This window comes from Podarcis erhardii (assembly GCF_964252035.2).
Source record: "Podarcis erhardii genome assembly, chromosome: 3".
In the NCBI taxonomy this organism is placed as follows: domain Eukaryota; kingdom Metazoa; phylum Chordata; class Lepidosauria; order Squamata; family Lacertidae; genus Podarcis; species Podarcis erhardii.
The window spans coordinates 92,670,490-92,680,957 of NC_138507.1; the positions used below are offsets into that span (position 1 = coordinate 92,670,490).

At 42.2% G+C, this 10,468-nt stretch overlaps 1 protein-coding gene across 4 annotated transcripts in view; it reads left to right on the forward strand.

Moving 5' to 3' along the window:
• Nucleotides 1–4,325, forward strand: part of TMEM63A (transmembrane protein 63A) — a 38,515-nt gene extending 34,190 nt beyond the window's left edge. For all 4 annotated transcript variants that reach the window (XM_081857798.1, XM_081857795.1, XM_081857797.1 and 1 more), the window contains 4 exons: nt 1,139–1,306; nt 2,154–2,269; nt 2,716–2,778; nt 3,286–4,325. In XM_081857798.1, the coding sequence (XP_081713924.1) occupies nt 1,139–1,306; nt 2,154–2,269; nt 2,716–2,778; nt 3,286–3,447 (509 nt within the window). In that variant the 3' untranslated portion in view covers nt 3,448–4,325. The remainder of the gene's footprint in view (nt 1–1,138; nt 1,307–2,153; nt 2,270–2,715; nt 2,779–3,285) is intronic.
• Nucleotides 4,326–10,468: the final 6,143 nt, after the last annotated feature.

A 10,468-nucleotide genomic window follows, 5' to 3' on the forward strand; every position in this document is an offset into this window, starting at 1 on the left:
GGACAAATATTCCATAGCACAGGGCTGGCAAATTATGATACGCCTGGTATAAAAATGTTTAACATTCTTATTTATGGTAGTGCCTAGTTTTATTACCTTTGTTTTCTAGAATGTATTTTTTTATTCCTACAAAAATCATTCTAGATACTAAACAAAATATGGATTCTACTAAATGTGATCTTTCATGCCAGGGATCCCAAATAATACATAAGTGGGTTTTTTAAAGCAGAAGAAAACAAACAACACCAGTTGAATATAGCAACATACATGGAAAGATGTATCTGATCTTTGTTTCAGTTTGATACAGCAAACAGGCACCATTTTTGCCAACTGAATTTTGGTTAGAAATTGTGTGCTTTATTTTCCTGTAGAATCTGATTTCCCAAAAACAAGCATTGGTTTTTATGTTTCAATTATTACATATTTAACACCCTTATATAAGCTATGTGTTTGTCTTCTAATAACAGTTAGGTTACAGTCCTGCTTATCTGGAAGTCAAGTCTCATTGAACTTCTGAGGAGACAAGCATGGCATTTCTCTTCTTCTGAATGGAGATCCTGTTCTTTATACCATCAAAAGTGTGGTGGTTGTGTTTTTCCTTTGCAATTATTAAACAAATAAAATTATTAACTAAACAAAACCATAGTGAATTCCTTAAACACATGGTAACAGAATGCTGATAGTTCTTCACAGCTGAACAAACACGTTACTAGTGTGCATCACAAAATAAACACACACAGAATGTTGGATGGGATTTAAAACAACAGAACTTTGTTTTAAACAACAGAACTTTGCTAGTTCACACAATTTAAAGCAGAGACGCCTCGGTGGAAAGGGCACATGCTAGAGCCTTTCTTCATACCATATAATGGCACCCCACAAGAAGAAATGAAGCATTTGTATAACCTTATAAAACTGAAGCTGCTAATTTATTCAAAGTCAGTAGCAAGAGTCTGGTATTTTATATGCTGTTTACCTTTTGATTCTTGGCAATCACTGAGTCTACAGGCACAAGAACATTTGGGTGCCTTGGCTTGTATAGAACAAAGGGGACAGTTAACATCTTTATGGTTCTATGGTGAGAAATGACAGCAGAAAAAAACATTTTTGTAACTCTGACATTATTTCCTATTTTCAGGATTAATTTATTTGCTGCTAAAGCATACGGTTGACCGCCACAATCTCTACTTTGCATACCTTCCTGCAAAGCTAGAGAAACGAATCCATTCTGCGGCTGTGACTCAAGCCCTTGCAGCTCCAATTCTCTGCCTGTTTTGGCTGTATTTTTTCTCCTTTTTGAGGCTAGGTAAGTATGAGTGGCGTGCAAATGGTCAGACTTCTGAGACGCTTATGTAGCAGGCAAGTAGTAATTTTTGTTGTTGAGCATGGATATCTCTGTGCTGTGTGACTGGGAGCAAAGGGCAAAGATACAGCTGAAGTGTAGGGCTGCCAATTCTGGGAACAGCTAATGGTGTAGTCCCAAACACTGAGACCCAAGGACATAGGCAGATTTTTTAGTGCAGGGGTAGCCAGCAAGGTGCCCTCCCTATGATGCTGGACTATTAACTCTCAGCATCCCTGGCCAAGTTGCCTGGGAGTGTTGGAAGTCAGTCCATCAAGCAAGGCCGGCCTGCCCATGAGGCAGACTGAGGCGGGTGCCTCAGGCAGCATAATCCCAAGGGGTGGCACCCCCTCAGGTGCCTCATCCACCCCTTGCCATCACTGCCGGAGAACCCAAGAAGTGGCAGCGACTTCTGACGAGATCTCCTGGAGATCTTGCTGCTACTACTGCTTATAATGGGGGGTGGGGCATACTGTGTCAGGGAGAAGTGACTGCAGCTTCTGGGTTTCAGCAAGATATGGCTGGACACCATAGCCATGTCAGCCTGTTAAGCAAGGCTTCAGCATGGCAGGGGGCCAGCTCCTTGGTATTTCAACTCAAGCAGTGAAACAGGACAGTCGCCCTCGCCATCCGGCAGAACCCTGTTTTGATTTAAAAGGCAGAAGAATAGTTTTCAAATGATACGGTAAATTCCCATATTTCAAGATTTGTGTGTGTTACCTGCTTGCTTATGTGTGCAGCTGCTGAGATTTCCCCACCCTCTTATCTCATTCCCTATTTTATTTCATATTTTGTAACTGTTTCTCCTTAGGTTTTAGAGCACCTACAACTTTATTTACATTCCTAGTTGTAGCCATAGCAATTTGTGTTTGCATAGGCTATACCTGCTTTGGCTGCTTCAAGTACCTCAGCCCTCTGAATTATAAGGTAAATCACTCTTCTTGTATCTGGGAGTTGCTAATCATTTCTGCTTCACTTAATTTGGCACTTAACACTAAATCCAAAGCCAGTTGAGCTACTTTATTCATTTATTTGGTGGTTTTTGTATGCCACACACTGTCAAATATGATTACAGGGTGGGTTACAATAAAATATAACACATTTTAAACAATAAACCGTTAAAGCAATTACATCAGTAAAGCTAAGTTCTGACTAATTAATAGCTTACCCTAGCTGTAAATATTTAAGTGTTATGTTAAAAAAGGAGGGAGTTCTTCCTGTATAGCTATGTACTTGCTTCTTCGTGTTAAATGATACAACTAGGAGTACTGGCAAACAGGAGCAATACAGTTAAATATTATGTTTTACACAAGACTGGGCATATTTTCACAAATTTTAATATTTGTTTGTCTCTTCTCTATTGATACTTGCAGACAGAGAAAAAAGATGAAACGGGGACTGATGCTATTTCAGTAACAACAACTCGAAAATCTGCTGTAAGCATTTATCAGAAAACAATTATTAATTCTTCACGGGAAAGCAAGTTTCTTGCCAGGAAAGGATTTGTTTGTATCAGCAAGTTCTGTGGTGACAAAACACTTGCTTTGGTTGCCTTCAGGGGTAGCTGACCTAAAGTTCTTCAGTTGACAAAATATATTCTTGCATAGGTTTTAGGTGCAACAAAGACATATTTAGACACATTCTCTACATAGTAATAGTGTTCAGATATTGCAGTCTTATTTAGTTTGAACCAAATATTCCAAGTTTTGTCCTTAATCATGGGGGGAAAGATTTCTGTAGAATCATGAAATGCTGTTTCTCCTACTAAACACTCATTTCTGGTTTAAGAGTCCAGAGAGGAACAAAACAACATTCAGCCTCCATGCAGAAGATAGGTGGGAGAAATAAAAATAGGGGATGAGATAAAAATATTTGATCCATTTTGAAATTATCATATCTTGCCTCTTTAAATTATTCAAGATTCCAATTTTCTGCCGTTCCAGATGTTTGTACCCCATGTTCTACTGCGTTCTCCTAATGAAAGGTCAGCTATGGATAATTTGGATCACCAGAACTATGGCACCATGGGAAAAACGTCTGTAAAAAGGGACGCTGTCATTCATGTCTCTTACCCTGAGGAACCCGCTTTCTTTGGAGAGATATAAACATGTGTGTCTCCTCGTCAGGGACTAACATAAGGTGGCGCCCTTGGACCTCGGGATTTCACAAAATATTTTGTGTCACACAGTCTATTTCTTCCAAAGGGAGCACTGATCTGGGTTTCATTTGCAGTGCTGATTTTACAAAGTTGCCACTTTGGGTTTGGTCATTTTTCTAGGTCATTGTACAGATTGTGGTACATTTATACTGAACAACAATGCTCAGAGGAATTACTTAGGGTTTACTTGTTTGCCTTTATGGAAAGATGTGACTGTATGGACAAATGCTAGATCACTGGGACCAAAAGAGTTGTCAAACGTGGCACCTACCTTTTGGGGTTTGGGTTTCATTTTTTGGTTTTTAAAATTATGCCGCCTGAATTTTAACCATTCTGTTAAACACTTTTCGCTTATGTCCAAAGGGCACTCCTGTTTTGATACCAAAAAAAAAAGCCAAGCAAATGTGATCTGGGAAGCCCTCTGGTCTTCTTCTAATGCTCCAGTTGGCTGAGGTGCTGCTTCTCTTTAAAAAAGACAGACTATTTTTCTGCAAATACAGGACAGAGATATGATGTTCCAAAACTATAGGAGATGACAGATTGTATTTATATGAGAACTTTTAAGTAGGGGCTAAATTTGTTATTATCTGGTCACTATTTTAAGGGCTTCTTACAAGGAAAGTTTATGAGCCAAACAATAAAGGATATGAACATTTTATCACTTTTAATCTCTCTGCTTTATCAAACAAAGATCTGCTTTAAGTGTCAAGATTACCATAAGTATGTAAGACTTTTTTTAAATTATGAAGTAGGTATAAATGTTTACCAAAAGCTATGTTAAAGGATAATTAAGCAATCACATTCAATAAAACACAAATTCAGATACATTTTGGTGACTTAAGTGTATTGATTATGACAAAACTTTATGAAATTTTCAGATCTACAGTGTTGGCATAAGAATGCCCACATTTTGTGCCCTAAAATTATGCAAATTGAGCATGTTTTCTTTGCTAGCCTGCTAATATATTTTACTTTTGCTAGCCATGGGGAGGGGTATAGGGCTATGCAGTATACGGAAACCCACTCCCTAGCTAGTGAAAAATCTGCTAACTCTTGTGTCTTGTTTATGGGCTTCCAAAGACATTTGTGGTTCAAAACTAGGTGCTGGATGATAGGCCTCTGAAGAACTGACACGTAAGCAGAGTAAATAAAAAGTAGTAAAATGAATTGGATTAGTAAGTCCATTACATGAATGTAAGCAGCTATTTGGTTCCCAGAGTTCACATTATAGTCTCCATTTGCATTTAACTCTTATATTTTATTGCTTGCTCAGAAGCATGTGTGATTATTCTTCTTTGCCAGTTCTTATCCACAATAGAATAATTTTATATTACTTGAGGTCTTCAAAGTATTGTTGTGTTTGTGCTTTCAACACAGAACGACCAGCAACCTACTCCCATTTTCCTACGTTGATACTAACTTTTCAAAAAGATACCATATTCTTGCTGTATCCTGGATCGTGTCCAGAACCTCATATTCAACATAATTGACTCTTTGTAATCAGGAAAGACTTTCTCAGTTTTGACTTGCTTCAACTGTTTTACAAGTCATGATCTTGTTCTGAATTTTAAAACTATATGGCCTGCAACAGTTGCAGTTGTTAGTTTTGGAAATTACTTACCCAGAGTCTGCATTTCGTAGCGTTTGTAACAGCTGCAAGGGACTGCTTTGGATAGTTTGTGGCCAGCTGAAGCTGAGCAGGGGCAGTATTTCAACTCTAAATGCAGCTGTTCAGCAGGACACCAATAGCGAATAAGCAGAGAAAGGCAACTGCGCTGAAAGCTGCCGCCTACGGTTGTTGATACATAAACGTCTTCACCCTTGCACATTTATTCTTAAGTTATTGCAACTATGTCTCCTAGCAGTTGCATGGTGCGATATCACGCCAGTCTGCATATAGTGCAAAGTGCTAGGATGGCAGCTGGAGCAAATGTGCTGTTCCCCTCTTCCTGACTGCTGAGCCTGGCATTTTGGCATATTTGGTCATCTTTCTCCTTGCAGCCTGCAAGCAGCTGTCCCTTGGGTAGCACTTAAATCACAGCCAGCTGTCTGTCTTCTGCCTACATACATGTTTTAATTTTGAACTCTTACGAAGGAATGTGGTAGGGATGGGAAGCTGGAGTTGTCTTGAAACGTGCCAGATTTTCCCCTATTCCACTAATCTTCATCCCTAACCTGTTCTAATATATAATGGACTCTGGGAATTTTGGGCATTGCAGTTCTGTACGACTAGTGCTCTCTCTAACAGAATTCTCCACACCTGCACCAGACTACAATTGCTAGGATATTTTGAGGGAGACTTTAAGAGGAGCCTGCTAGATCAGACTAAAGGCCCATCTTAGCCCAGCTTCCTGCTCTCACAGTAGCCAACCAGCAGCCTGCGGGTAGCTGAGCACAACAGCACTCTCTCCCCACTGTTACTCAGAGGCATACTGATTTAGAGGGGGGAGGTAGAATGTAATTATGACAGGTGTGTGCCAACATATATTGTAGCGCAGGGGTGGGCAACCTGCAGATCAGGGGGTGTCTGTGACCCTCTTAATTTATTGCAGATGGAAAAGAGGTAGCATAACGAATGAAGGGTCTCTCTGTATGTGTGTGTGCCTAACCACTTTTGGGTCATCTTCATCAACGTGCAGTCCTCCAACAGATTACCCCTACGAAATGTGGACATCAACCCACCCATGATGTAGATTGTATGCATGGAATGGATGTGTAACTTTTCTGTAAGGTCTGTTTTGGAGCATATAATGTCGCCCTCCTCTATTTACATTATAGGGTATGGATTACAGTATACATGCCTGTTGACAGCTGGCAATGCTCATCTTGAACCACTGCTTTGGGATATGGCACAAAGTATTATCTGGATCAAACTTCTAACCCTTCCTCCTTGGAAAAGCAGACCATTGGAGGGTTTTGGGGGTTTGTTTGTTTTTCTACAATCAAGCGGTATATAAATGTTGTGAAATAAATAAATAGCCACATGTTGATCTGAAATCCCCCATCAGTTTCAATCATATAATTGGTCTTAAAGTGATAAATCGGAACACTCTCACAGCCTGATCTAAGATGGGTCACAACAGCATCAGCACCATGGTAAATATGCAATTAAAAAAAGGGGGCCCCCAAATGCCTGTTTGGGCTAAAGGCTGAAGACTGCTGAACTTATATGAAACTACATAAGCCAGTTTTAATAGCATTGGTATGGTGGGCAGGGTGGGAAAGAGAACCAGGAAAAATACTCTTCTGTCATCCTCCCCCCTTAATGTGCAACAGAAATGCGGGGAATGTATTTGTAGAGAAAACAATCGGAACAATGTGAACATGTTATTAAATCACTTTTGCAGCAACTCAGGGGACAGGGTGGCCTATGGACCCCTATCCATTAGCTGGAAGGTGAAAGGTTAATGTCAGTATATAGAGCAACTGCTGCAGTAAGGCTTGCCACAGACCAGAAGGGAAATATAGCTGGGCTTGACTGCAGAGCAGACTCTGAGCCACAGGGTACACTCAAGAGAGCAGAGTGCATCCTATGCCACCCTGGTAAACCAAGGTTACTTTGCCACGTGAGACAGAAAATCAGCACGTTTATTAAATGGTCACAGATGAGGCCAAAAATTAATACACCAACATTATACAATTCCTAATACATGCGTAGCTAAAACTGATGATGCTTATATAAAGTGAGGACACAAGCAAACCATGCTGACAGTAAAAAATAGAGTAATAATATATTACATATCTGTCAGTTTGCTGTGGACACTCAGAATCTGGGACCTCAGGGCCATGCAAGACAATACATCTGAAGCTGTGCCTTTAGGGGGCAAGGGGCCTGATCCAAATTGAGATCATAATGTGGGGCAAAGGGTGGAAGCCTCCTACGCTGAGCCAAAGGACCCCACACTGGCAATTTGAGTGTTTAAAAGCTGCATGGAAGAACACAGGCGCTGTGGGTTAAACCACAGAGCCTAGGACTTGCCATCAGAAGATCGGCGGTTCGAATCCCTGCGAGCTCCTGTTGCTCGGTCCCTGCTCCTGCCAACCTAGCAGTTTGAAAGCACCTCAAAGTGCAAGTAGATAAATGGGTACCGCTCCGGCGGGAAGGTAAACAGCGTTTCCATACGCTGCTCTGGTTCGCCAGAAGCGGCTTAGTCATGCTGGCCACATGACCCGGAAGCTGTATGCCAGCTCCCTTGGCCAATAAAGTGAGATGAGCGCTGCAACCCCGGAGTCGGTCACAACTGGACCTAATGGTCAGGGGTCCCTTTACCTTTAAGAACACAGGCACATAGCTAGTAATGTGTCACATAGTGTTGCTCTCACTCTGGTGTGGTGGACATTTTTGTCATGAGTGCTACATGTGTCTGTCTCTAGACAAATTAATTTGAAAAGAAAGAAGAGCACCAGTGCAGTGTATAGTCACAAGTTTTCCTTATAGCCACAGTGCTGTGCACTTTTTTCGTTGCAGCAAGCCTGATCTCTGAGACAGTGATAACATGGTTGTGCAAATATGTGAACAGGAAAGGAACGCAGTGTCCCTGTAGCACAGGCAGCATTTAAATGGGAAGGTCAGTATTCTAAAATGGGGAATCTACCACTGACCTCTTTTGGAGAGAGCAGCCCTTTGCAAGGGGATGGAATGTTAATGAGGAGCTGGCGGCTAAGCCTGAACATACAGGCTAATGGATGCAGCTCTCAAATGGATAGAGAGAGTTGGCTCTAATTAGGTATGAAAAGGTTAGGGGGGAGGAACCCTCAGTGATTAATAGGAGCAGGAGACAATATGTACATATTTTAGGTGAGCGCCTTGCTTTATATCTCGGTTTTGTTTCCGCTGCTTTAAAAGGGCACCGTTTTCAGAAGATGGCAGTTTGGATGTTTTCTGAAAATTCAGCTCTATTAAAAAAGGAGCTCATCAAATTGTAGTTGCCTAATCATATCATCTTCTCAAAGCCATGGCTTTTAAAAAACTGCAGTACGCCTGTTACTCATCTGTGCAACTGTGGGACTTTTAAGTAGAACAAAAGCCCTGTTCAGAGCAGAATGAAAAACCGGCTCAGGCTGGAAAGCTTTGAAAACAATAAAGATTTATTTTGACCTTGCACTAACCTGTGCGTGAGCATGGCTAAGAGTGTCGAAAGCCACTGAGATACCAAGCAGAAGGAACGGGGTTGCATTCCCCAGGTCCTCCTTTCTATAAGTGTAATCCATCAGGGTAAGAAGCTGGGTCCTGAACCCAGACTGGAATGGATCCAGATAATTTTTCATCCAGAAATGCCTGCAGTTCTGCCATGACCTGCTATGTCATCATCCCCTAAAAGGCGGGTATTTGTGGTTACAATCCATTGGGTCCAGAGCCAGCTTTCTCAGTAGCAGCAGCACCACACAATGAATTGTTCACCATGCCCAGGACCTACCTGGTCAGCTCCAACCTCCCACCCCCTGCTCAGAAATGATGGGCCAGACAATCGCAGCAGGTCTCTTGCCTCCAGAGGCTTTCCCTGCTCCCAGAAGTGTGAAACTAAATTCTGCTGGGTCAGTCCCCACCTCTCCTGCCCATCTGGGATTCATTACTGCAGGCCGGTGAGTGGTCAACACGAGCAGCTGAAGACTAACAATGGCAGGTCCGAAAGATAGAAATAAAGATCTTTTCATTATCTCCTCCTTCCAGACTCCTTGGTGCTGAGTCAAGAGGGCCCTGCAACAATGATGAACAACTGAAGGCGAGAGGTGGGGAGGGTGCTGAATTTTGGTATTGCACGGGGCACCCCTGAAATTTTAAAGCCCAAAGTCTGTCTCTGCTCCAGCAGTAAATAAGCATAAAACATTGCAAGGCATCTATCAAATGCTAGCTGTTACTCCTCTCCATTTGGCAGCAGTTCAAGTGATGATCCCTACTGCCAAACCTTCGGATGTCAAATGGAAATGTGGAGTAGCAACACACCTGGATAATATTTACCATCAACATTTGCACAGGGCCATTTTGGAATTGGAAATAAATTCCAGCTCTTTGAAACCCTGAGAAACTGGAGGAAAACATGGCATCTTATGACGTATTTCCCAAATTCTCATATTTAGGTTGGGCTGTTTAGTCTGGGATAGCTCAGGTGGTAAGGGCACGAGGCTCTTAATCTCAGGGTCATAGGTTAGAGCCCCACATTGGGTGAAAGATTCCTAAATTGCATGGAGTTGGACCAGATGACCCTCATTGTCCCTTCCAACTCTGTAAGTCTGTGATTCTGTCTCTTGAACTGTGACAAGTGCACAAGGCTTCTGAAATGGCCTGAAAGAGATAAATTCTAGGTAAGGAACTTCTTGGCCTGCCTGTAGGGCAGAACATGAATAATACCATTATGACATCTACTTCCCATATGGTGGTTGCTCTGTGTGTGTGCTTTAGTTGTCTCCAGTTACACAGCATAGCAGCTGCCAAGGCATCTGAAGTCTTTGTGTGCAAAGGCAGCTTTCCTGGTAGTATTTATTCTCGCCTCCCAAGACTCCCTCCCTCTCTATCAAAGATGGTTAGCACAAGAGCACCGTGGTGTGTGCAGTAGCTTTCCCGCAATCCCCTTTCCCTGGGCCGGGCCCCTGAAATGGGGCTGCTGCAGAAGGCAAGAAAAATATTTCTACACTTAAGAGTGGAAAACAGGGTCTGGCAAACATCACTTAGTGAACTTCCTTCCCACTTATTTTGTCTGTATCGTGACAGATCAGTCTACCGGGGAACATTAATTTAAATTACTGTACGGCTATGTTCCCTCGTTGTAACAGATGCTGGTGTGCACAAGGAGCATTCTGGCGGGTGACTTCATGCCCTGAAATAGGAGACCACACGTGGGGGATGAAGACGCAGGAGAACAAATGAATGTCACTCAGAAAGCCAAGGAAAGGAACAGAAAGGTGCGGGTAAATAATGCAGGCAGAGCAGCCTGTGGCCACCAGAGCCGGTTGCTTCGGCAATTTCTAAG